A 27,799-nucleotide genomic window follows, 5' to 3' on the forward strand; every position below is an offset into this window, starting at 1 on the left:
GTAGAGAGGCCACGCCCTCCCTGGTGCTCCGCCTGTGGGAGTCAGCCTGGTCTCTTTGGTTTGTCATGGGAGCTTCATAGGCATGGTGACTAAATCTCTGGCATTCGGTGAGCAGCTCACTTCTCAGCTCCTCTCCCTAACCAGAAGCTGTAAGTTGGGGCTGAAAGTGCCTGTTCTCTCCTCTGCTAAAACTTCTAGATGACTGGTCCTCATCCCTAAGAGGCCACCAGCTACCAGGCAACTCATCAACACGTACTAAGTTACTATCACTTGGGGGTTTCCAGGATTTGGGAAGCTGTCTCTAGTGGAGTGCAGATATATACTTAACAATATCATACTTAAATAATCTCATTACAAACTACTTTCAAGAATACACTGTTACACTTAGTGAAAGCTCTGTGGGACCTAAGCTACAATGGGGCTACAGCTATAACCCACTGGCTGAGTGCTTGCCTAGGACATACTAGACTCTAGGTTCATAAAATGGCTTTGTTGTAAGTCATACAGCTGTTATGCTCCTGGCTGAGAAGGAGAGTGAGTGATCTGCCCCTGGAGTCCTTAGCTTTAGCTACTGCATTATGCTGTTCTTTAGACCTCGCTTAAGAGTAGAATCAAGTTACCAAGAGTAAGTCCAACTCCAGATTAAAATGCTAGCAGCCTCTTCCCCTCCATCTGATCCACAGGATGTAGTCCAAGACCACAGTGGATGCCTGAAGCTGTCTACAATCCAGGATCCTCAACATGGCAGCAACGCTCACCTTTTGCTTAAAGGGCCACTGCACAGCTTGTCTTCATACATGTAAACTGTTAGCAGCTCTACTCATATACTTTGGAGCCATTATTAAATGTTATTTTAACACACGCACCATTATTCCACACACTCAACTTGATAACCAAGACAAAGTGACAGACGGTCAGATGCAGAGTGGGGAATGAATGCTAAGCAAAGCAGTAAGGTCTATCTCAGAGGCATAGGGTGAGAGCTCATCATCCAGCTGCAAAGGCACAAAATATAAAACTTAAAAACTGCTTAGTCCTGGGATTTACTGTTTTCAGACTACAGTTAACTGCAGGTAACTAAAACTGAAGAAGGTAAAACCAAAGACCAGGGAAGTGCTGCCCATGTAACTTGGACTTTTGCTTCCTCCGCTTCTGTCCACAGCTGAACTTTAGAATGGCTGCTAGCAGGCAGCCAGCTCCTTAGTGTAGGGATGGCATGCCTTGTCTAAGCATCTTTTGTATGCTTGGGCACAGAAGCTTTGTCAGTCGTGTGGGGAGGAAACAAAGCTGACTGCTTCTTTAATAACACCCAGCAGCTTCCAGTTTGTCAAGTCACATTCAAACGGTGCCTTTTATTATTTTAAAAAACAAAAACAAAAACAAAACAAACAAAAACTAAATGCAGAGAGGCCCACACTATTTGAAGGGTCCAAAGGAAGAAGATTTCACAGGCCATTTTCTTTTATCTAGTTCCTTCTCTCAGTTACCACAAGAGTACATTTATCTTAAAAGACTGGGGAGTGAATAAGCAATCCAGACAATGCAATTTTAATCTTTTGGGAAGTATTTTACTTGTATAAAATCTAGCAGGATAGAGAAAGTTCAGTTTAGATGGATCAACTATCAGTATAAATAAGAAAATGTAACCCAGTTCTTTGGGCTGCGTTTGGTTCTTTGTTTTTCATAGGTGCATATTTTTGAAACAGGGTCTTGTTAGGTAGCTCAAGCTGGCCTCCCAAGCAGCTGGAATTGTAGGTTTGTGGCACTCACCCAGCTCTGATGTCTAATTACTGATATAAAAAGAGAAAAGGTAAGAGGCAAGGCACTGCTCCCATGGCTGCCAGCACTCACATTTGTCAGCAGGCTGACAAGAAGCAGTCTGCACTGGCATTCCTAGACACACAGACGCCTCAGCCTCAGTCCTCACTTTGTTTATCTGGCGATAAAGGGTTCCTAGGGAGGCTCAGCAGCTCCTCGATTCTCTGAGCATCTTCCTCAGGCCGAATCTTCTCTAAGCCACTTTCAATTTCCTCAGGGAGGAACTCAGTGAATTGCAGCTTGCTTTTCCTACAATCAAAGGACACACACGTCAATTTCTTCCTTAGAGAGACTTCCAGCAAAGGGGCAGTATCTATCACACCCTTCCTGCTTTGGTATGACAACTGATGGGCAAATGTTGGTCCTTGTGCTCACAATACAAGGACTTGCTCCTCTATCCTACTCTGTTCCATTTTCAGTTTAACCATGATTTCCACAGTACCAAAACGGACACTGGACACCTAACATACGCTGGGACACTGTGTCCTGAAGTTCTTCTGAGCTATTCTCCTAATCCTCAGACCTGGGGAGCTGGGAGCCTCTGCTGCTATGTAAATGCTCGTACCAGACCTGTGGCTCATGAAGAATGTGCAATGACGACTTAGACAAAGTCATGTAGGACAACTCTACATATACATATTTATGAAGAGCAGAATCAAATACATATTAATGAAAACTAGAATCTAATTTGTAACATATCAGTTCTTTTCCTAAACAGAATCTTAGTATCTTTTTTTGACTATCAAGGCCACTACAGCTTAATTCTCAACCCAACCAAATTTGATCATTCTTCTATCATACCTATGACCAGTCTTCTTTATTTTCTGCTAGGACAATTTTAAAAACGATTTCTCTGTATTGTTTTCAAGCTCAGAGGCAGTCATATAAAAAGTCACATAAACATTTGAACCAACTCTTCTTAGAAATACCATACACATATTCATGACACACACGTAAGCTACACATTTAAAAATTTTAAATTTTATGTGTATAGACACTTTGCCTGCATGTAAATCTGTGTACCACACATTTGTCTGTATACTGCATATATGTCTGTGTACCACATGTATGGCTGGGGACTGCAGAGTCTTAGAAGAGAGTATCAGATTTCCTAAAAATGGAATTATACAGTTGTAAGCTGCCATGTAGGTGCTGGGAGCTGAATCTAGGTCCTTTAGAAGAAGAACCAATGCCATCTCTCCAGCCTTTGTATTTTTTAACATTATTTCCCTTAGCTGAAGAATTCCTTCACTACTATATTTCATGTTTGCTGTTATTGATAAAGTTCTCTTATTTTCTCCCTTTTAAAACTGAAACATAATCATTATTTGTCCGTATTTCCCCAAATATTAATTATTTCATAGCATTCTGTACCATAACCAAATAGCCAATATCCTTTTCCATCTAACCCTTTTCTTAAAACTTTGTTTTAAAAAAGGAGGCTTGTATGACATTTGGGGCACTAAAAATATGAAGTTTCCATGATTTTAATTCACAGTATTAAACTTTATGCTGCCACTTGAAATTTTAAGTGCTTCATCCTAGGACCCAGATAATCCATGTCCCACATGCCCTCTTACCATAAAGAGGAAGAACAAAAGGAATGCTGAGCATTAGTGTAAATTCTGTCACTAAATCAGCTAGACAAACTGACAACTTAAAGTTCAGGAAAGTATCTAAGGTCACTACTAAATCACAGCCTCGAGGTAGCACACACCTATAATCTAGTACTCAGAAGGCAGGGGCACTGTTAAGAGTCTGGGGCTAAGGTAGGCTAAATACTGAGACTCTCAAAATACACAATGAAACCTAATTTATAGACAAACTGAGATTTAAGCTCAGTTTTCCAGGTTTTATTGGCTCCAAAACAATGCTTTTTCTCCTATAGCATTTAAGTCCTTGGGAAGAGACCTACGTAGAACAATTACAACTGTGTGTGTGTGAAACACAAAAAAATTCAAATAAAATCCCTCGTTAAAAAAAAAATGCTTATCTATCTGTCCAACTAGAAAAGCAGCATCAATGTCAGCAAATGTCTCAGACAGCCAGGAGCTAAGCTATGATAAACACCTGCACTCCGAGTGCTAGATGGCAGCAGCTGAACAGAGTCAGTCGTCACTCTCACCATATTACCTTAAAGAGTGGGGATTCCTAAACCAGGCCTGCTAATACAGGCCTGTAATCCCAGCTATTAGGAGGCTGACAAGAAAGGACCACAAGTCCAAACGCCACTCTTGGCAACTTGGTGGGATACTGTCTCAAACGTATTAATTTTTATTTAATGAATTATTAAATTAAGTTAATAAAAATTAAAAGATGCCTGGAGATTTAGTTCAGTGATAAAATACTTGACTAGCACTGATAAGGTCCTAGTAAATCTCCAACACTGTAATACATGAAATGATGAGATAGAAGAAGCAAGCATTTTCATGTTTCCCAGTGGCCTCCCATCCATGAACAACTATTTTATTTACTTCAGTTCTCTGACTACATCAAGAAGTAAAATTTCAAATGTGGACACTTAGCATGTAACATTCTCCTTCCTACTCCCAGCTACCCCTCATCATTCCACCCCCATAAGACTATACCTCACTATATAAACCAAATTAACCAAGCCAACCTAATGATCACCTTGCCTCAGGAACCTGGCATTTTAAAAATGTCTACATTTTAAAACCTGTAGCATCCTCCTACTCCCCAAGGCTCAGGGGAGTGTTACAGAGGAGGAGGGCAGAAAGGTATTAAGAGCTGGAAGAACTGGAACGTGTGGACACTGTCTTCCGGGCATTGCATGGCTGCAGCCTTGTAGCCTCAGAGCAGCTGTGATTTCCTGCGTAAGACTTGCACAAGGTTGGGCCTGTCAGCATTCGTTTATGGATCAGGGAGGGGCTCAGGAGGCCCTGCCCAGCCCTCAGAATTTATTTATAGGCTGTTAATGGAAACAGAAGAGGCTTTCTTCAATGGGATAGCCACTTGTAAGTTACTCACACTCCTGTAAACAAGTATTTACCAATGCTCTTGTAGTGACCCTAATTAAAGCCACTGATTCATTACAAAAAAAGAAAAAGAAAAAAAAAGAAGAAAAGAAAAAGGAAGGAAGTTGAAAGGATAAAATCTGTGCCTTTCATTTTCCCATTCCCTTAATGAAACAGACTTAAAAGACAACACAGACTAAAAGAGGATTCAGGAAAAGCAAACTCCTGTGAACTGAGTGGCAGTTTGGAGAGCCTTTGGGTCATAATTTGGGCTGTGGCTAGAAAGTGAGACCACCAGTCTTTACAGCCTCCTTACCACTCTTCCAGTTCCTTCTCATGGAATGCCTTCCTGTCCTTCTGTCTTCTCTCCTGAACGGTCTCACCAGCGTATTTTTGAAGGGCCATCAGCAGGCTTCCCATAGGAGTGCTGAGGGAAAACCAGAAAGTTCAAGGAAAGTCATTAGCCCCTCAACACAGGAGTGCCCTGCTCATCAACAGCAGAGCCACTTGCTTACTGTCAGATACAGAAGCACTTAACAACAACAAAAAAAAATTCAGGCAATTTTCTTCCTGGGCTGAACAACATAGAAAAACAATCACTGTAGCTTCCTTGCCTGGTATAAAATAGCAATAGATCTAGAAATTTTTTTTTATCATAAATAAAAAATCAATTGCCCCCTTGTCCTTCACCAACTGAGGTGGTCAGGGGAGCTGATCCAAAGTCATGAGAGCTGGTGAGCTGACCCAGTCCCTTACTGGCTGCAGAACTCAGGTGAGCAGGCCCTGCAGCTTACCTGGGTAGCACAGTAGAGCTGGCCCTGATGGAGGAGAGCAGGTGAGCTGGCCCAGTGGGCATGAGTGCATGAGAGCCAGCCCTACTTGTCTGCTGTGAGGTGGAGTGGGCAAGAGGGTGATGCCTTCCCCCTTCCCTTGCCACCGTCAACAGTTGGGAGAACTGGCCCTACAATCATGAGGAGAGCTGGTCTAGCCCTCACCAGCTGCAGCACTTGGGAGAGCAGGCCCCATTCTTTGACTGGGCAGCACAGTGAGCTGACTCTGCTGGCCCCAAGAGCATGAGAGAGGGAGAGAGGTGACTCCACCTCCTGCCAATGGTGGCATTGGGTGGCCTGGCCAGAACAGTGCTGCAGAGCTTGCCTTAGTGGTGCAGACAAGGGAAAGCTGGCGGACTGACCAGTTCAGCTACTGCCCAGACCCAGATCCAGGGCTTTGAGCTGGCCCACCCCAAAAATGTGAACTGCTGGAACATGTGAAAGGGCTGGTCCTGCTGATCCAAAGCAGCAGAATCTCCATGACACAGGCAACAACAGGATAACAGGGAGGAGTTCTGGTGAGGATCAAATATTGATGGTGTCACAGAAGCCAGAGCCCTCGAACCAGACCAATGACTCATTGCTATGAACATTCGCAAGTGAAGATATGTGCACAGGGGTATGTTGTGGGACACACTGTAACACACCACAGCTTCCATGACAAGATGTTTTTTATGCTGTTTTGTTAATTTTGTTTGTTGTTTGTATGTTTTCATTTTGGGGGGAGTTTGCAAGGGCAGAGGATGGATACCAGGGGACAGGGAGATGAGTGAGACCTGGGGTGCATGATGTGAAACTCACAAGGAATTAATAAAAAAGTCAAAAAAGACGCAAAGACAAAGAGGAGAAATCCAATGACCAGTTCATTTTCCCTGGAGGGGAGACATGTGGTGAGAACCTTTTGATGGGAGAAGGATGCTACTAGCTTTCTTAAAATTCTATTGTCTGGTATAACTGACAGCTGCCATGTTACAAGCTATGCACTAAGAGACTGATTAAGGGGCTGGAGAAACGGTGCAGCAGTTAAGAGCACTTGCCGCTTCTGCAAGGCCCCAGGTTTGGTTCCCACTACCTATAACCATGACTCCAAAAGACTCAATGCCCTATTCAGCCCTTCGAGTACAGGAGGCACGCACTCCTAATATATACACAGAAAACAAAATAAAGAAATCTTTTAAAACACAAAAGGAAAAGAAACTTCATTAGGGCCTAGAAAGAAGCCTTGAGTTTGGATGCCCAGCACCCATGCTAAAGAGTCAAATGTGGCAGCATGCGCCTGTACGGCAGTACTGGGGAGACAGAGATAGGAGACTCTTGCTGACTACTCATCTAGCCAATCAGTGAATGATCCCATCTTAAAAAATAAAGCAGATGAGACTGAAGAGGTACTTAGTGGTAAAGTCCTTGCCTATCATGTGCAAGGCCCTAAGTCTGAACCCCAATACAACAAAAAAATACAAATAAGGTGGAAAGTACTGAGGAAGGCATCCAACATTGATTTCTGTTCTCCGCACCCATGAACACAAATGCAGAAGCATGTGTACATGCACATGAGAAACTGATTTAGATCATTATCATAAGGACAAACAGAATTTGTTTCTTATGTTCTCAAGAAAAAAGTTTTAACTTGGATATAAGTCAAATTCTCTCTGGATACAATTTCAATAATCTCATTAAAAAGTTCTTTGCTAAGCAAAAGAAATCCAAAAATACGTCAGCAGAATGGATGATGAAAATCTCTCTCTTACATATACATACACAATGGAAAAGGAGAAGAATTATGCATCATAAAAAAAAAGAAATCATTATATGCTTCAATATAAAGCTCAAGCATGTTAGTATGCTAACTAAAATAAGCCAGTTACAAAAGGACAAAAATGTTGTGATTTCATTCATTCAAATGCTATATGATTCTAGCATGCATGTCAAAATTATATAAAATAGAAAGCAGAAAGAATGTTGCCAATAGCTAGACAGAGTGATGTTAAGAATTATGTTAATAAATACAGTTTCAGGTTTAAGATAAAATATTCTGGAAATGTGATGTAGAGCAATATTAATATGCTTAACATTACTGAACTGCACACTAATGGTTAAAATGTGGGAAAGGAAACAGGAGAGGAGGACCAGTAAGAACAGAATATTATGAAAATGTCATTATGCTTCATTGTATACTAACTTTAAAAATAATGATAATGTTCAAGATGAAAGATGTAACATATAATCACAACAAAAAAATATTTTTGCTGGGATGACCACATAGGTAGTTGACAGAGAGGTTACCTAAAATGCATACAGCCCTGAGTTCTATCCCCAGCACTGCATAAAGCCAAAAAAAAAAAAAAAAAAAAAAAAAAAAAGGCACATGCCTGTAATGTCAGTGCTTCAGAGGTAGAGGCAGGAGGATCAGAAGTTCAGGGTCGGTCATGGCTACACAGGGAGGTTGAGACTAGCCTCAAGTAGTGACCCTATCATGAGAATTTTTTTCCTACTAGTTTCAAAAACTTTTCCCTCCAAACCAAGCTGATGTACTAACAATACAACAAAAACAATGTTAGCAGTGGGTTTTGACAAACTGAATTTTTTTTTGACAAACTGAATTTTATTAGATTAAAAAATTGTAAAAATAAGCCAGATGGTGGTAGTGTATCCCTTTAATCCCAGCACTCAGGAGGCAGATCTCTATGAGTTCTAGGATAGCCAAGACCATACAGGGAAACCTTGTCTTGAAAAATATATATAAATAAATAAAAGTAAAAAATAAAAGAATGTAAAATAAAATCCATACATGCTTCAGATTACTCAGTGTCTACTGCTGCTATTATTCAATTGCCTCTATGGAAAAACATGGTTTTGCCATATGCAACTTGTCCTTATGATTGTTCACTTTATTCATGTGATTCTTTTAACGCTCAGGGTATAAACTGTTTGATGCTCTGAATAAAGTTGGCTATTGCATGAGGCTTTAGTCTACTTCATCTTTAGGATCCATTCTTCAGGGACCCACTGCTTCTAGAGAAGTGAGCATTCCACCGTGACCCTGAGGACAGTACACCTGTGGTTTTACCATGTCGCAAGGAAACATGGATTCTTAAGATCTGAATTTATCAGAAAGATTATCTGGGTGGGCCCTTTAAAAGCTATTTCCTCTGGCTGGATAGGAGCAGAAGGTTCAGTGTGAAGAGAGAGACTGCTATTCTGAACACAGAAGGCTCAAAGATGTGGGCAGCCTCTAGGAACAAAAGGGGGTATCTGTCTTATAGTCCCAGGGAAGAAATACAGATCTCAGACATAAACAGTTTGACCCAGATTGCTTTACGCACAACAGGAAAAGGCATAGCTGGATCACATTTTACTTTTACTGTTTATTTTGTTTTTGGTTTGTTGTTATTTTTTGAGATAAAGTCTCATATAGCTCAAGCTGGCTTGACATATGTAGCCAAAGATATCCTTGACCTCCAGTCTTTAAATAGCAATTCAGTGGTTCTCAACCTGTGGGTATCGCCCTCTTTGGGGGTGTCAAAGGACCCTTTCACAGGGGTGACATATCAGATATTTACAATTCATAACAATAGCAAAATTACAGTTAGAAAGTAACAATGAAATAATGTTATGGTTGGGGTCACCACAGTGAGGAACTGTGCGAAAGGGTCACAGTATTAGAAGGCTGAGAACCACTGCTCTAAGTGCTGGGACTACAGGTCTGCTCCACTTTTAGTTTTGAGGCAACTCTGTACTGACTTTGCTATTATCTGTAACCCCTTACATTCCCATCAACAGTGTGTATGGGCTCCTTTCACCTCCATCTTTGCCAACACAGATTAGATCAACATAGCAAATATTTAAAGTTAACATTACTTATAATGGGTAGTGTAATATGCCTCTTGATATCTATATACCAAGGGCACAACTGCATTTACGTAGCATCCCTGACAAAAACACTTAGCCCAAATCTACTGTGAGAATAATCAAAGCAAACTGAGAGTACCACTTGGTACCACTGTGGAGACTGAAGGGCTGGAACATGTTTACTGCAAACCTCTACTGCAAATTCACCCTAGGAGATGCATGCTGGTACATTCAGGGGTGAGATTTTATGAGGTCTCAAGAGGTTTAACCAAAGAAGGAAAAAAAGGCTATGAATATATGTCATACATACATACAGATATAAATAACACATATGGCGAATATCAGTAATTGGTGAATCCAAGTAAACACCAAGGTAGGACTTTGGGTTTTGTTGTTGCCTGACTTTTGAGTAGTGCTAGCAGTTGAACTTAGCTTGTGCATGCTGGGTTAAGTCTCTGTCACTGAACTAACTCCTAGCTGACCTGAGTCTTTAAAAACTTACACTACTTACTTTGTGTGTGCACGAGCACGGCTGTGGAGGTCCTAGACAAGCAGCATAGTCATCTCCTTTCTTTGACTGTGGGTCGTAGGATAGAACTCAGGGCAGCAGGCTTGGAGACAAGCACTTCTATCTACCTCACAAACCCATACATAGGGCTTTTTTGATTTTTCTAGACAGGTTCTCTCTGTGTAGCCCTTGCCATCCTGGAACTCGCTCTGTAGGGCAAGCTGGCCTCGAACTTACAGATCTGCCTGCCTCTGTATCCCCAGTGCTGGAGAGGGTCTTAATATATTCATTAATTCAACTTTTCTGTAGGTTTGAAATTGTTTCAAATATTTGGCATTTTAGCTAGAGAAGAAAGAAAACCTTTACATAAAATATATATTCAGTTAATCAAAACTCAATTTTAAAACATAGAACATATTTTCTATATGAACAAATTTCTGGTCATTTTTCTTGCTCCTTTTGAATATTTTGTTCAAAATACAAGTAATTTCAGGTACTGGTGACGTTTAAATATATTTTACCAAATGAAAAGGAATCTTTAATTACGCTGCGATAACTATGAATAAAATAAGTGGACAGTCAGAACTGGAGATATGGCTCAGTGGTAAAGAGTGTGTCTTGTTCTTGCAGAACAAAACCCGAGTTTTACGCTTAGTACCCAACCAGGTACTGGCTGGCAACTGCCTGGAACTTCAACTCCAAGAGATCTAACATTCCTTGGGCACATACACAGACAGATACATGTACACATAAAATTTTTAAAAAGCACATATTTTAGGTTAAAGAAAGCATTTAGGTTCAATCCTCTTATCCCCCCCCAATAACAAATTGAACAGTCCACAGCCATTGTCAATACAGGACATACCTTTAGTAGATAAGACTTGTAGACTAAGCCATTTTAACACTTACCCCAACAAAGCTCCGATTATACCACCAGCCACCAGGCCTCGAACGCCTAGGTTTACTCTGAAAAGACCTCCTGTGACAGCTATTTAAAAGGGAAAAAGGTAATATTAAATCACCTTGAAACGTACACTTCTTTTACAGACCTCTAATTAAGCTTTTGGAACCCACCACGAACAATGTACTAACAGCAAATGATGGCAACTTTCTGTTTACTTTCCATTCAAAGGAAGAAAATACTCTGTAAATATAAACCCTTAGTCTCCCTATAGCACTAATCCCACTCTACTTTTTTGTTTGTTTCTGTGTTTTTTTTTTTTTTCTTCCCATTTTCTTTTAAAAGTCCATAGTTCATTTCACCTTTCCCCAAGTCTTTCACCTCTAGGCCTTCCTTCTTTAAGGCAACTTTGTCCAAAATTAAGAGACAACAGAAATAACAACCCCCCTCACTTGTCTCTTCCTAGCCTCACTCCATCTGTACTGACTGCTTGCTACACTGTGCCATCAGACAGACCTGCAGAGGCAGCAGTGAGCGTACAATGCCACCTGGTGACCAAAAAAAGGAGTGTGCCTCTTTGCACTGGAATTCCATTTCCAGGAATACTTGTTTATTTCCCTTTTTAAAAACAGAGTCTCCAATGCAGCCAGTCCTGATGAGACCTGATGGGTTAGGGTCAGATGGAAGCGGAGGAGGACCTCCCCTATCAGTGGACTTGGGGAGGGGCATGAGAGGAGAAGAGGGAGGGAGGGTGGGATTGGGAGGAGACAAGGAAGGGAGCTACAGGGAGGATACAAAGTGAATAAATTGTAATAAATTAAAAATAAATAAATAAATTTAAAAAGTAAAACAAAACACACAAAAAACCCAACAACAGCAACAACAGGGTCTCATGTAACCCAGGCTGTCTTCAAACTCAGTAAGGAGCTGAGAATGACCTCGAACTTCTGATCCTCTGGCCTCTACTTTCCTAGTGTTGCGATTACAGTAGCCATGCACTGAGGATTAAAGCCAGCGTACAGTGCATGCTGAGCAAGCATTCTACCGGCTGTGCTACACATCCCAGCTATTTTCCCCCTTTAGACCTAATGTCATCTTAGGTGGTAAAAAAAATTTTTAGGTGTTTTATCTGAGGTTTATATTTCTATTTAACTATTATATATTCATTTAATTTTTTCTAAATTAATTTTTTACTTAACAAGAACAAAACCACTTTTAATCTCATTACTCAGCAATAGTATATAGCTAGTGTTCCAAATAAAATACTTTTAAAAAACAAAATGGGGCCATGTTATATATATATATTAAACTTTTAATTTTCTTGAATATATTATTACATTCTATTAGCACTAAATTTTTAGTTTTTGACATTAAAGTTTCCCATGATTCTACTGCCTAAACATAACACAAATTTCTGTCTCAACACCAGTTTTCTATTTGTAAATGCACTCACGCACATAAATATACAAATGACCACTTCCTTAAAAAATGAACTCACAGTCTAGAATTTTGGGACAAGAGGTATAACCATTTTTATTTTGAAGATAAATCTTTATTTCCGAGTGTGTATTTGGGAGGGTATGGTAGTACACCGGCTGGTAACTGCAGAGCCATCTCTCCAGTCTCCAGGTGTGATGGTTAATCTTGGTTGTCAACTTGACTATATCTGAAATTAACTAAAACCCAAAAATGGAGAGGCACACCTATGAGAAACTTTTGCTTAATTTGAAACAGGAAGATTCACTTTTAATCCAGATCTCTGAGGTGGGAAGACATACATCTCTAATCTGGGGTCTGCCTTCTACGAGAAGCCTACCTAAGGACAGGAAGAAAGAAGCTTTTGATCTTTGCCTGCTTGCTCTCGCCTTGCTAGCAAGTCTATTCCCTCAATAGATTAAAGCCCACTTCTTTGTGACTCTGACATACACTGAAGACCAGCTGAGATGCCTCATAGACTGAACAACTACTGGATTCTTGGACCTTCTGTTCTTATGAAGCCATTGTTGTGATTATCTGGCCTAGAATAAATCCCCTTTCTATATATATGAGAGAGAGAGAGTAAGTTCTGTTATTCTAAGAAAGCCTGATTAATATACTAGAGTATGAACATTTTTAAGGCTCTAATTTTACATTACTACACTGCTATTCAAAAGGTTACAAAAAAGGTAATTCCAATTAAAAGTATGCAAGGTACAAGGTGTTTTGTTTAGAAAAAGGGGCAATGAGAATCTTGTACAGGACAAGCTGGCCTTAGGTTTGTGATCCTCTTGTCTCAGTCTCTCAAGAGCTCGGATTAAAGGTATATATAACCACATATGGATCTTCTGCATTCTGAGTTTACGGTTCCCAATTCACAGGCTTTAAAAATGCCATCTTAAATTACATTTCTCTAACTCAAAGAGAAAGGTGTGCTTATTAGTTACCTTTGTTGCTTATTAGCCTTTGAGTTAAAAAGTCATGTCTGTTTAATCTCCAATTGAGACAGCTATTCTTTTTGAGACATAAGGACTTTTACTGAGTAATATCTGTACATATTATTCCTCAGGGATCATTTAACATTTAATGTCTTCTGTAGTATTTTCTGTCGGTCAAAACTATTGCACTTATATTTTCCCCTAACATTTCATCACTTTTTTACCTAAAATATTTTAATGAAGCTAAAATTTTCTTATGTTGAATATTATTGCATTTTGATTTCTTTCACATAGGTAAATAACTGCTCCAGCCCAGAACTGTCAATTCTCTCTTTGTGTATCTAAAATATCATATTTAATCCAGATATGCCTGGACACTTAGTCTTTATTTTTGATTCTTTGAATTCTGTCCAACAGCTATGCAAACAACCCCAGTATGCTATATGTCATAAATTTTATTCATGTTTTGATTTTGGATGGCAAGATCTCCTTAATTCTTTTTTTGCTGTGCTCATAGAACCAGTATTTTGGACAGGTGTTACATATTTTATCAAGTTCTCTACTAAAAACAACTATAATTTTCATTTCATTGCTCTCCACTTAAAAATTGAGAAGAAAAAGCCAGTCTATTTTTTCCAGTGAATGGCTCAGTGTCTGACATATTGTCGTAGGCTTTCCTAGATAGTACAGCCGCTAACAAAACTGGCTATCCCGAACCCCTGGCCACAGGATTGCTTACCTTTATATCAAGAAGACCGGGAAGTCACCTAAGTCTGCACATGGTGTGTGCAAGGCAAACCTCAAGGGTTTTTGCTAAGATTTACCGTCCTTATGAGACTGTCTAAAACAGAGAAGGAAGTCAGCAGGGCTTGCAGTGGCTCCATGTGTGCTAAGTGTGTCCCTGATAGGATCAGACAGGATTTTCTTACTGAGGAATAGAAACTTGTGAAAGTGCTGTAGGAACAGCACAGAGTCAGAGAGCAAAATAAATGTTACTTTTAAAATAATAACAATCAAGGCTCATTCAGAAAAACATAAACTCTCTAGTGGTAAATCTTTGTGGTTCTTTTTCCTGGAGTTTGCTGAATTTCTAATTCAAATCTGGAGATTCTACTGTGTTTCTTTCTCCCAAACATTGTTCCTGCTTCCTTTCCCTTTCCTTTCTATCTGGTGTTTCCATTACATGTGCGTACACTCAATGTATTTTCTTCAGTGTAAAATTCAGATGAAATAATCTATACTCATTTAACTTCAAGTTCATTCAACTCTGTTCCATAAAAAAATTACAGCCAGGCTTGGTGGCTCACACCTTTAATCCCAGGCAGCTCTCAGAGTTTGAGGCTAACCTGGTCTACAGAGCCAGTTCCAGGACAGCCAGAGCTATACAGAGAAACCTTGTCTCAAAAAAAAAAAAAAAAAAAAATTTTTTTTTTGTTCATATTTAGTCTTACTCTATAGTCCACACTGCACTCAAGACTTGAAGCATTCCTCCTGCCTTTGCTCTCCAGTTGCTGAGTTACAGCCATGAGCCGTCATGTCTGGCTAATCCTTTCCTCTGCTATCTTAAATCTATGGGTGAGTTCTTATCCAGTAAATTTTTAAAAATATTTTTGTGAGTGTAAAAATGCACATTTATGTATTTGTGTATATGTGCATGTTCATTCATGCTTGTGCGCATATGTATCACAGCATGTACGTAAAATTCAAAGGTCAACTTCAGGTATGGGTCCACACTCTCCACTTAGTTGAGACAAGGTCTCTATTGTTTTTCCACCACTTGGAGTAGGTTGGCTGGGCTCCAAAGCATCTAAGGAAACTCTTGTCTCTGTAGCCCATCTCCCAGTAGGACTGTTGGAGTTACAGATACTTGTGCTATGTATCCAACTCTCACATGTATTCTGAGGATTTGAACTCAGGCCCTTACATTTGCATGGCAAGTGCTTTTACCCACTGAGTCCTATCCCTAGCCTAGCAATGAACTTTTAATTTCCACTGCTGCATTATCAACACTATCTATTTTTATTACTTTAAAAATTTCTATCTTTATTCATCTTCTTCATTTGATGACTCATCATCATAACACTTTGATTTGTCATTGAGTTCTTTTGTTAGCTCTTTCCAAGAGCTATTCTGTTCAGAATCAATTTCCACCCTACCTCTATTTTCTTGTTGTTACTACTGTTGAAAATGAACGTTTTTTGTTTGTTTGTTTTTTCTTTTTGAGACACAGGCTCATGGGGTCCAGCCTAGCCTCAAATTCTCCATGTAGACAAGAATGAGCCTGAGTTACTGATCTTCCTACCTCCATCTCCCAACTGCTGGGACTATGGGCACATACTCCAACCTCCAGCTTGAAAATCCACAACTCTTGAATTGAACCATGTCCCTCACATAACTGTGCTTCTGCACTCTGGCAGTGACTTGCCTAGATCAAACCTATGCATTTTCCTGAAGAGCACAGCCACTGTGTCTGTTCTGAGTTTTCATTTCTATGTCTGGTTACCTGGGAAGAGTCACTTAACAATTTCTCATGAGTTGTGACTAAAGGTTCTACCTTTGGCCAACAAATTTGTCTGTAGCTTTGAAAAATGCATTTAAACTTCAGTTTACATTATCTTTTCTGACTTTTACTTTCTGTGTCCACAAGAACTCAATACAGCCAAAAGAAAGTAGTTTGCAAGGCCCACACTAGTCTTTCCCAAACACACATAGGTCTCTATTATTGCTGTTTGCTTTTGTTTTGTAATTTTTTAAAGGTCTTTATGTGCTGCCTGGGTTGGCTTTGAACTCAACCAAGTCTCCTACTTTTACCTCTCAAGCAGGCATCTCTGGCTTAATTGTCTCAACAGCTCCATTAAAATTCAGCCTGGTTTGGTAGTCTCTGGCTTGTCCCAAACAGCCCTAAAACCTTAGGCTAGCTGTTCCCGACTGTAACCGTTTTAAACAACTTCCTAGATATGGACTTTCCTGTGCTCTGTTCCAGACTGCTCAAAGTGCAGGGATGACAGGCATCTGTCACCACTTGGCTCCTACGCTCCGTTTTAAGTGTATCACCACTTAAAGTGAAAATAAAAAGAGCTCTAAATAAAACTAAACTCTTACTATGAGAAAATCTGATCCTTCCTACTTCACATTACCTCCAGCTACTTCCTTCCTTGTGCTTGAAATGTGAGCCTGCTTCCACAGACATCCCTAGTGATTCCCTCTTGATGTTCCTGTTTAGCCCACTATCCTAAACAATTTGCTCCTTCCCAATCTGCAGGTGTCAGCTTAAATGATCTGAAAGACCTTCTCTCATGTTACATCCATGTCCCACCTATTTGCTACTTTCTGTCATAGGATCTGTTTTTTTACCATCCTCATGGGCAAAATTTAATGAAAGCAAAGATATTGTCTGCTTAAATAACTACCAAAAGTCAACCATGAGGCTATTCATAAGTATATTTTGTATGAATGTTGAATAGGATATAGTGTGAAATCAGTAAAAAAAAAAAAAAAAAAAAAAAAATCTGAAATTCTGATTCATAAATCCTATATATTCTAAACTATGCTTGAAATTAAAATGTGAACAAGAATAAAACTACACAGCCGGGCACAGTGGCGCATGTCTTTGATCCCAGCACTCAGTGAGGCAGAGGCAGGTGGCTTGCTCTGAGTTCAAGGTCAGCCTGGTCTATAAAGTGAGTCCAGGACAGCCAAAGCTACATAAAGAAACCCTGTCTTGAAAAAACAAAAACAAAAACAAAAAACAAAAACAAAAAAGAAAAGAAAAAGAAAGAAAGAAAGAAAGAAAGAAAGAAAGAAAGGAAGGAAGGAAGAAAGAAAGAGTAAAAAACGGAAAAAGAATAAAACAACCTTACCTCCTGCAATGGCAAAATGGCTCAAGGCATCTTTATTTCGATACACAGTTAATCCAGTGTTTACTGTGCTGGGAAGAAAGGAGAAAAAAAGAAAACATTTCATTCAAAGTACATGCCATTCACTTTCTTGATTGCTATTTTCATCGAAATGAGTTTTAAAAAATATCCTATTACAACTAAGGAGGAGCTAAGTTGGTAGAGTGCTTGCTTATCATACAAAGTCTGGGTTCAATCCTCACATCACATGAGACTAGCCATGGTAGCTCAACCCTGCATTTGGGATTTTGAGGCAGGAGAATCAGAAATTCAAGCTAATCCTCAGCTATACATCAAGTTCAAAGCCAGATTGGGCTACATGAGACCATGTCTTAGCCCACAGCAGTTCAGTGTCCAAGTGGGTTCCATCGTAATGGAAGACTGCCTCTGACATGAACTGATTGGTCTGCTCTTTGATCACCTCCCCGAGGGGGGAGCAGCCTTACCAGGCCACACAAGATGACAATGCGGCCACTCCTGATGAGATCTGATAGACTAAGATCAGAAGGAAGGAGAGGGGGACCTCCCCTATCAGTGGACTTGGGGAAGGGCATGGGTGAAGAAGGGGATGGGAGGGTAGGATTTGGAGGGGAGGAGGGAGGGGCCTATGGGGGGATACAAAGTGAATAAAGTATAATTAATAAAAGTTTTTAAAAAAAGGAAGAAATACAACAACCAAAGATCCTATTACTTCAATCCCTAGTCTTAGTCTATACCCTTTCAGAGTGTTCTAGACTTATGCCTATGAGTTCACTGAGGAATGAAACAATAAAATCAAATTCCTAGAACACATTTTTTTATTCAGAAACAACTTATAAAGTAGGCTCTGTATATTTTTCCTTTCTTCAAAACTGTGATTCTATTTGGGGCATGGTAGCACATTGTAATCCAAGGACTTAAGAGGATTTCAAATTGGAGGCCAGCCTGGACTACATAGTTTAAATTCAGCCTGAGCTACACAGCAAGACACCTGTCTCAAAAACTGAAAGAAAAAAAGAAGCCGTATACCTGGTTTTTGGTTCTACTTGTAGAGCTCTATCTATGTACTATTATGCACATACAAGTTATTAAGAAAAAGGTATGATGGGACCAGTGGCATGATTCTTAAGGTACCTGCTGCCAATTCCCAAGAACAACATGGTGGAAGAAAACTGATTCTTGCAAGTTGATCTTGGACTGCCACATGCACACTATGGCACTGGTATTCACATGTGCACAGGCACACGTAAACACACACAAATGTAAAAAAGGTATTATGAATATTTTCATGTGAGTGTTCAGTTTCATAATACCTCTTGCTCAAAGGATGCTATCACTTGTAAAAGAACATGGGCATGGTGGCATGGTAATTCCAGGACAAGGAAGACTAAGGCAGGAGAATCACAAGTTTGAGGACAGCCTAGACTACATGAGTTCTAGGTCAGCAAGACACAACCTCCCCTCCCCGCTGCTGAAAAAAAAAAGATGAAGAGTCTTTATAACTGAAAACTTACTTGAATATAGTCACAAAGACTGCAGTTCTCCAACTCCAACGCCATCCATACCGAATGAAGCCCCTCGTGGCAGCACGGTGTGCACTTTGCTAAAAATAATTTGTTAAAATGCTGTGAGGTTCCAAAATACCTTGACCATTTTCCTTATTCTAAAACTTTAATGACAGAAATCTTAGCTGCAAATTACTCAGGTACCCTGTGGTGATTCGAAAAGATGTGGCTCCCATAGACTCATGTGTTTCAATGCTTGGTGACAGAGAGTTGCACTATTAAAAGGTACGGCCTTGTTGGAGGAAATATGTCACTGTGGAGGCAGGCTTTAAGGTCTCATATGTTCAAGTTATACCCACTGTGGCACACAGTCACCTGCCTGTGGATCAAGTTGTAGAACTCTCAGTACCTTCTCCAGCACAATGTCTGCCTGAATATTGCCATGTTTCTCCCCATTACAACAATGGACTAAACCTCTGAAGCTGTAAGCTGGCCAGCCCATTTAAATATTTCCCTTTATAAGAGTTGTGGTCATGGTGTCTCTTCACAGCAATAAAATCCATACTAAGACATAATGCTAGACATAAATACAGAAAAAAAAAATTTCTAGAGCTATCACTAAGTACTAACAGTTGAGCAAAAGACGTGGGAGACCTAGACAAAGGGGTGAAGAAGCAGGTGGCTCCTCCCTATTTGAGAGACAGCCTGGTCTTCTCACACAGCGCTAGCTACATCCCTGAGACATGATGGTGAAGACTGGGAAAAACATATTTAGCTATACAAAAAAAGGCCTACTTTTTTTTGTTTGTTTTTTGGGACAGGGTTTCCCTATGTAGCCTTGGCTGTCCTGGACTAGCTTTATAGACCAGTCTGATCTCAAACTCACAGCGATCATCTGCCTCTGCCTCCCAGAGTGCTAGGATTATAAATGTGTGACACTGCACCTGTTTCCAGACCTATTTTTAACCTCAAGAAAGAGGTACTGTCACTATCAGTGACCCTTCATTAATGTCAACCATGTGGTCTACATGTTCTAGTCTGATTCCACCCACGGCAAGTTCCACAGCACAGTCAAGGCTGAGAATTAGAAGAAACTTGTCAAAGGGAAGGCTATCTCCATGTTCCAGGAGTGAGATCCCATCAACATCAGAGGAAGCAATGCTGATGCCAAATACACTATAGTCTACTAATGTATTCACTACTACAGAGAAGGCCAAAGCTCACTTGAAGGATGATGCCAAACACGTTATCAGAGTGGGCACACCCTTCCACCTTCGATGCTGAGGTCACTGCCCTCAATGACCACTTTTTCAAGCTCATTTTCTGATATGACAACCAATTTGGTTGGGCATCAGAGTGGTGGATCTCATGCCCATCTGGCCTTCAAGAAGCAGCTCTGGACCACCCAAACTAGCAAGAACACAAAAGGAAGAGTTCTGGGTCCCAACTCAGCCCCCCAGTGCACTGAGCATTTCCTCAAAATTTCCACCCCAGGCCCTCAGAAGAATTGCTTAGGGAGTCCTACTCTCAAGTACCATTAACAAAGTTAACTGCTGGAGTTGGAGAGATGGCTCACCAATTAGTACTTGCTGCTCTTCCAGAAAACCAGGTTCAGTTCACAGCACTCACACAGTGACTCACAACAATCTATAACTCCAGTTCCATAAGATCCAACACGCTCTTCTGACTTCTGCAGATAGCAGAAATGCCCACAAAACATGTATGTGTGTGTATGGGCGTGTGTGTGTGTATATATGTGTCTGTATATACATATATACGTAGACAAAACACTTACACATATTTAAAAAAAATACTTCACTGTAACTCAACCCCACAGAAAAAGAAAGAAGGAAAGAAAGAAAAAGAGCTCAAGAAGAATGGCTTCAAAAGGAAAAATAGGCCAGTTTCAGTAGATATAATGGCACATACCAGTGATCCTAGCACTCAGGAGGCAGAGTTACATGGAGAGACTCAAGTGCTAGTTAGGCAGTAACCACAATGACAGCTATGCAGCCACTAAAGCCTGACAACTGCTGAGCCCTGGACCCCACATAAAAAGCTGGATGCGGAGGCCTGCATCCAAATTGCAGCACTCCTACAGCGAGGCAGGTAGAGACAGGGGATCACCTAGAAACTTGAGGGCCAGTTAGCCTACAGTACACAACTGTACACAGAGCAGTGGCAGAAACAAGAGTGACACTGCCTCTTCAAGGCAGAAGGTGATTCACGCCATTGTCCTCTGAATTCCATGACCTTGTGCACATACATGTACACACACACAAATAAAAAAATGATAATGATAATAATAAAGGTACTTGCTACCTCATTTCCTCTTAACAATATTCTCCTCAGGAAAGTGTTTTAGTTCTAAGTAGCGCTTCAGTGGGAAGCTTACCACCACTGTCGTTAGGGTGCTAAGGAGTAACTTCAGAACTGAAAGGTATGCTGTCTGCCTCCACAGCACATGTTAACCCATTAGCCCATCATACAGCAGGTCTGGTATATCATGAGATACCGTTTGTATTTGTAAGGATTGTGAGAAAACCCACGTGAAGATCCTAACTCCTATATGATCTTGGGCAAGTGAAAACTTTCCTAAGAAGTATCAGTATCGGGGCTGGGGGAGTTAGAGAGCTCAGCAGCTAAGACCACCTGCTGCACTTGCAGAGGACCTGAGTTTGGTCCCCAGCACCCACATGGGGCAGCTCACAACTCCAGGTATTGTTAGCTCTGATGATCTCCTCTGGCCTCTGCAGGCACATACACATACATGGTACCCCCCCCCCCCGCCGAACTCTGTCTGCCCTCAGTCTAAAAGCAGTAATACCCTGGAAGAATAGAGCACACCGAGGACCCCAGTCTCGCTTTCTAAAAACTATTCTTCCCTAAAAGAAATCTTAGCTTCACCAGATGTGATAGAGCATACCTTTAAACACAGCACTGGGGAGGTGAAGGCAGGAAGATCATTGTGAATTTGAGTCTAGCATGGGCTACATCACAAGTTCCAGAACAGCCAGAACTAGAAAGAGAGACCTTGCCTAAAACAAACAAACAAAAAAAAAGTTCCTTGGAGAAATGGCTATTTTCAAGAGCAGCAATAAGAGAGTAAAAGCTGGGCCAGCCAGGAATAGTGAGCTGAGAACCAGACTGGACTACAAAGCAAGACTCTTCTTAAAACAAGACAAAGCAATCAAACAAACAAAACGCATCTCATGGAATTACTTAAAAGGGATCCAACTGTCCCAATACAAGGCCACTAAGTATTAGAATAAAAGACAACGATGGAATATAACTCTACCGAATAAATAAGAAATTCTGAGAACACACAGAATTCTACAAGCGATACAGGAGAATCGCACACTTCATAGCAACACTCTGGTCACAGCAGATCACTCAAGGCGATGGCCTAGTGACCTTGTGGCTACCCTAGTTTGTGCAGTACGTTCTCAAACTCACACAATGACAAAATTACCTAACACATTTCTCAGAACAATTCATTATTACTAATTAAGTAAATAGATAATATTAAGTGAATATATATAATAGAGTGCTACTACTTAGGACAACACTAACCAATGAATGTAAAAATATGCCAGAAATAGCAAATTCCATTTGACAATTATGATAGTAAAAAACTTACTCCAAGTAAGAATGAATTCAATTCTAAAAGCACAGGGTAGGTGGAAATCAGACATTTAAAAACCAAAAAAAAAAACCTTATTTACTGTAAAATACTTACTTCCTTAAAAGAAATAAACATACAATTTATATTATAAGAACATGGCAAATCTCATCTTAACCAAGTAACCGAAGTTAACACCAAGAAACAAATAGGATGTGCTTCTGATACAAGGTACTGAAATCTCAATCCGATGGTACCCCTGCCAAAAAACAAGTTTAAATCTTTTTTTCCACTGCGTACCTCTGTGACTGTGTGTGTGTGTGTGTGTGTGTGTGTGTGTATGTGCAACAACTGTGTCCCAACATGCACATGGAGGTCAGACAGCAATTTATTAAGAGTCTGATCTCTCCATTCCACTATCCTGACCAAACTCTAGTTGTCCAACTCGGCAGAAAGCACCTTTAGCCTCTGAGCCATCTCAAGGCCTACAAATCTCAATTTTATACTCAGAAACCATCAAGCAAATCTAAACTGAGGGGCATTCTACAAATGGTCCATAATCTTTACAATTGCCCAAGGGCAAGACTGACAGAGAAACTGTTTCAGACTAATGGATTCTAAAGAGACATGAGGCAAATTCAATATGTAATTGACTATTAGATGCTAAACCACACACACACAAAATTACCTTTCTTTTAAATAGATAAATTGAAGTAGGACATTTATCTAGATATTTAGCATTAGTACTTCCATTGCTACTAAGTATAAATCTAATTTCTTCAACCTAACATTCTAAATTCCTCCCAACCCAAGTCCTGATAGAAATGAAGCGTAAAGAGAATAGTTAAGGGCTGGAGAGATGGCTCAGTGGTTAAGAGAACTGAATGGTCTTCCAGAGGACCCGAGTTCAATTCCCAGCACCCACACAGCAGCTCACAACTATCTGTAACCCCAGGATCCAACACCCTCACACAAACATGCATGTAGGTAAAACACTAATGCACATAAAATAAAAATAAATGAATTAAAAGAGAGAGAAATAGTCAAATTGGTTTGCCCCTAACTACTAGACCATCAATACTTACCACAGCATCAAACCGGTTATGATAAATCTCCGCTTGGCTCTGCTTAACGTATTGCTTTCTAGCATAAATAAAAGCAGGTATTCCTCCATATGCCCAGCCAATGATGCCTGCTGAAACTGCTGCCCTGCAGATATAGTCAACTTCCTTTGAAATTCTCTGTTGTTCACTAAAATAGCAAAAAGCAAATGTTGTTAGGAAATTATCTAAAACACCACGTTCAGAATTATCCCAAATGCGTACACCACATCTTTTGTTATGAGCAGAACTGACTGGACCCTTTTGTGAATTAAGGAAGGCAGCACACGGTGAACATGGCGTAATGGTAGATATCTGTAATTACAGCATTCAGGAGGCTGAGGCAGAGGGAATCATGAGTTTGAGCTCACCCCGTGTTACATAATGAGTCCCTGCTACAAAAACGAAAACCAAAAGCAACCTACACTGTTACAAACTAGGATAATAATTATGCTCGGGAAGAAGGGCAGAAAGGGAGCTTCTGGGATATGATAACAGTTGTGTTGTTTACACAAATATGCTCATTTATAAAAATTCATAAATACACAGGTACATTTTTCTAAAGATATAATACAACCCTAGAAATAAGAAAAATCTTTGAATTGGATATAGAGGCTAATATTTTCATTAAAATTCTAAGCTAATAAATACATGAACTCATGAGTTTTTTGTTTTATTTTTTGAGACAGGGTTTCTCTGTATAGCTTTGGCTGTCCTGGAAAACACTCTGTAGACCCAGGCTGGCCTCAAACTCACAGAGATCCTCCTACCTCTGCCTCCTAAATGGTGGGATTAAAGGCAAGCACCACCATTGCACAGCTTGAATCCATGATATTTTTAAGAGAAATATATAACATATGGATTTTAAATATCTGAAATGTGGATTCTAAAGATGTCAAAATGCAGAGGCAGGAGATACAGTTCAATGGGTGAGAGTACTTGCTCCACTTGCAGAAGGCCCAAGTTCAGTTCCCAGCACCCACATAACTGTTCATATCCATAGCTCCAAATCCAGGGGATCTGACTTTCCTGGCCTCCTAGGGTACAAAGCACCTACACATTGCATGTATATACATGCAAACATTCAAACACATGAAGTAAAAAGTGAATAAATAAAATTTAAAAACTAAAAGAAATCAAAATCTAAACACTGGCTTATGATCTACTCAGACTCTCACTACAAAAAGCACTGGAAGCTAACCCAATGGCCCCGGCCTGTAGTCACAAAGCTTGAAAGGGCTGAGGCAGGAAAATCAGAGTCCAGGAGTTCCAGGCTCCCTGAAGAGCACAGTGAGAGCCATCTCTTTATTGAGAAAGCATCTCACATAGCCCAGAAACTCCTGATCCTCTTGCCTCTATCTCCCAATGGCAAGGCAGGCTGTGCTATCATCCCTAGCTTTAAAAACATAAAAGAAAAAAATTACTGATAAAATTTACTATGCAATAGGCAGCATAGGCCAATCTAAAACAAGAAGGAACTGTTTGATTCAAATTATGCCTCTCAAATACATAAAAAAAACTATTACTTTAACAGTTTCCCAGATGGCCTCTTAAAATGGTTCAATAAAGCACTCCTATAGTGAGCCTCCTAAACAAGCCATTACTTAGATGATTAGCTTTCTTATTCTCAATCACTACACTCTTCCTTTGTGTACAAGTAACTTAAAACTTTTGGAAAACAAACCCTTACATTTACATTAATAGGAAAACAGCCATAATTTATTATGTATGCATTTTACATTGAACAGATTTTTTAATTTTTATTTTAACATTTATTTATTTATTTATACATACAAGTACTCTATCTGCATGTACACTTGCATGCCAGAAGAGGGCATCAGATCACCATATAGATCATTGTGAGCCACCATGTAGTTGCCAGGAATTGAACTCACGATGTCTGGGAAGAGCAGTCAGTGCTTTTAACCTCTGAGCCATCTTTCCAGCCCCTGAACAGAATTTCTTAAATCATCTGCATAAAACAGTAAAACTCAGAAAAAAATGTTAAAAACAAAACAAAACAAACAAACAAAAAAAAACAAACCTCAAAGTTTAACAAGCCAGGAGATATCCATGCTTTGCCTTGTTAACCCTTTGAATAGTTCAGTGAGTGATATTCATCTCAAATATACTGCCATAAAGGCTCAACCTGAGTGTGGCAGTATGGCAGTACAACTCCTGGAATCCCAGCACTTGGAAGGAGGCAGAGGGAGGGTCAGGAGTTCAAGGTCATTCTCGGCAACAAGGGCATTTGAGGCTAACAAAGCCTATAAAAACCCCATCTCAAAGTACCCCCCAAGAAACAAAATTAAATAAATATAAGAATAAGTAAAGGCTCTAAAATGTCATAAAGTTTAACCCAAACAGCTATTCGTGAAAAGGCAACAGACTCAGAAACTGGATAGGTCTGGATTTAGAAACAGCAGGTTGTAATCTGGAATTTCTGCTAAGTAGCATGCAGCCAGATCAATCTCTTTTGATTTTTCCTTCTCACATCATGGGAAAAAGCATAAAAATTGCATTAGATTACTACCCAAGTTCCTTTCCATTTCAATACTATTATGATTTATAATACTGATAAAAATGCCCATCTCTGTGAGTCATGGTAGTACATGCCTGTAATCCCAGCAATTGAGATGTGGAAGGAGGTTATCATGGCCTAATAGGTCTTCTTGGGCCTCAAAAAATAAATCTACTATTTCCTCTTATACACTACATAAAATTTTTCAAAAACATAGAAACTTTTGGAAGGATCTTTGAGAAAAACTGATGTATTTCTTAAAACAAAGATGATGGGGGCTGGGGCAATGCTCAGCAGCTAAAAGCACATGTGCTGCTCTTCCAGAGAGACCAAGTTCCATTTCCAGAACCCATGTGGCATCTCACATTGTCTGTAACTCCAGTTCCAAGAGATCCGACATCAGGCAGGCAGGCAGGCATGGGGTACATATATGCAAGCAAAACATTCATAGCCATAAAGTAAAAATAAGTTTAAAAAGACAAAAAGGTGATGAAACTAATAGAATAATTAAATACAAGCCTGCCAGTTCTCTTACAACAACTTATTTAATCACTGGACATCACAGTATATTATGGTAAATTATTTCATGGAAAGATGAACTTTCCCCAGTTATTAATAAAGTTAAATAAATGTTAGGTGGAAGTAATGCAAAGAGTTACTGATAGTCTTCACATTGTTTATCTTATTATCTTCTGAAAAGTGAGATAGATCTGAGCTTGTAGCATGTAATGTTTGATCCCCGCAGCAGGGCAAAGAGAGGGTGAGCCTAGAAGCAATCCGGGAGGCTGAGAATGAATTGTTGCTTTAAGTTCCAGGTCAGCCTGGTCTACAAGTTCAGCCAGGATCACATAGTAAGACCCTGTCTCTAAAAGGAGAGTTGGGGGACTAGAGAGATGGCTTGGCAGTTAAGATCCTGTATTAGTCTCACAAAGGACCAGAATTCAGTTCGCAGAATCCATGTCAGCTGATTTGCAACTGCAGGTTAACTCCAGATCCAGGGGGAATCAGATGCTTCTGGCCTGAGAGAACCTGTACCCTTGTACACATAACCAAACACAGACACACATAGACATACGTAATTCTTGAAAATGGAGGTGGAAACAAGGGGACACAGAATGGAAGGAGCAGAGGGTGGAGGGAGAACAGCAGTCACTGTTTTTAGATTCTTGTGCAAAATAATAATTTTTAAAAATCTGACAATCCTCTCTGCCCCTCCCCAATCTCCCCTTCTCGGGTATATAGAGCCAATACTGGCCAAGAAAGATCAAAGTTTGGGACCAAATGAAATATGAAAAAATAAAAAAGTTAGTGTAGACTTTTAAATATAGTCCCCGGTGATATTACATGACAATAATCGGATTAGTCCAATTTTTTCTAATATATAACAATAGAATAGCGGCTTCACTAGAACGATACTGTTTTAGGAGGATGACTTTGAATGAGCCTGACTTCAAAACCTGAGTGTCAACCAGGTGGGACAGAAGGACCCACCAGGGCAGAGAGCACTTTCAGCTTCAATGGGATCACACGCCGGGGTTCGCGTCGGCTGCGGACGTCCCCTGAGCAACCCTCCCCACACACCCGAGGCATTTTTACTCTTTGACAAACAGCTGCCGGAGGCGGTCCCATCCCGACTCCGGGGAACCGGGTTCTGAGACGTTTGAATGCAGATCCCGATCTTCCACAAAGCCTGGGGGGTCCACAGCCACGGCACCGGCGGCAAAGACCCGGGGGAAAGGACCCCAGGCCCTGCAAAGCAGGCTGCGGGGCGCGGGCGGCGGCGCCTCCATAGCCCCCTCTCCCCGAGGCCGGCGGGCACCGTGGGACACTGTGACCCGCACAGCGGACCTGAGGCTAACAGACCTCGGAACCTCACATCCG

The 27,799-nt window shown here is 40.4% G+C and overlaps 1 protein-coding gene across 2 annotated transcripts; it reads right to left on the reverse strand.

Annotated features, from left to right (window-relative positions):
- Window positions 1–1,546: 1,546 nt before the first annotated feature.
- On the reverse strand, window positions 1,547–27,775 carry Timmdc1 (translocase of inner mitochondrial membrane domain containing 1). Of its 2 annotated transcripts, none has more exons than XM_060370387.1 (7): window positions 27,515–27,775; window positions 23,383–23,548; window positions 18,685–18,773; window positions 17,156–17,223; window positions 10,890–10,968; window positions 5,110–5,220; window positions 1,547–2,067 (listed from the first exon to the last, which is right to left on the reverse strand). In XM_060370387.1, the coding sequence occupies exons 1-7, from the start codon at window positions 27,706–27,708 to the stop codon at window positions 1,917–1,919; spliced, it is 858 nt and encodes a 285-aa protein (XP_060226370.1). In that variant the 5' UTR covers window positions 27,709–27,775; the 3' UTR covers window positions 1,547–1,916. The 2 variants fall into 2 exon arrangements, with proteins under 2 accessions (XP_060226370.1, XP_060226371.1); XM_060370388.1 differs by lacking the exon at window positions 27,515–27,775 and adding an exon at window positions 25,192–27,392.
- Between the last annotated feature and the right edge of the window lie 24 nt (window positions 27,776–27,799).

This window comes from Meriones unguiculatus, chromosome 17 (genome assembly GCF_030254825.1).
Source record: "Meriones unguiculatus strain TT.TT164.6M chromosome 17, Bangor_MerUng_6.1, whole genome shotgun sequence".
NCBI lineage: Eukaryota > Metazoa > Chordata > Mammalia > Rodentia > Muridae > Meriones > Meriones unguiculatus.

What these genes read in the sequence shown, in the direction of transcription:
- Timmdc1 (XM_060370387.1), bottom strand. Translation starts at nt 27,708, where the DNA reads ATGGAGGCGCCGCCGCCCGCGCCCCGCAGCCTGCTTTGCAGGGCCTGG. An exon ending in CGGCAGCTGTTTGTCAAAGA is followed by an intron (nt 23,549 to 27,514) that starts GTAAAAATGCCT and finishes TTGCTATTTTAG; the next exon opens with TGAACAACAGAGAATTTCAA. An exon ending in GAGAAGGAACTGGAAGAGTG is followed by an intron (nt 2,068 to 5,109) that starts GTAAGGAGGCTG and finishes CTTTGATTGTAG; the next exon opens with GAAAAGCAAGCTGCAATTCA.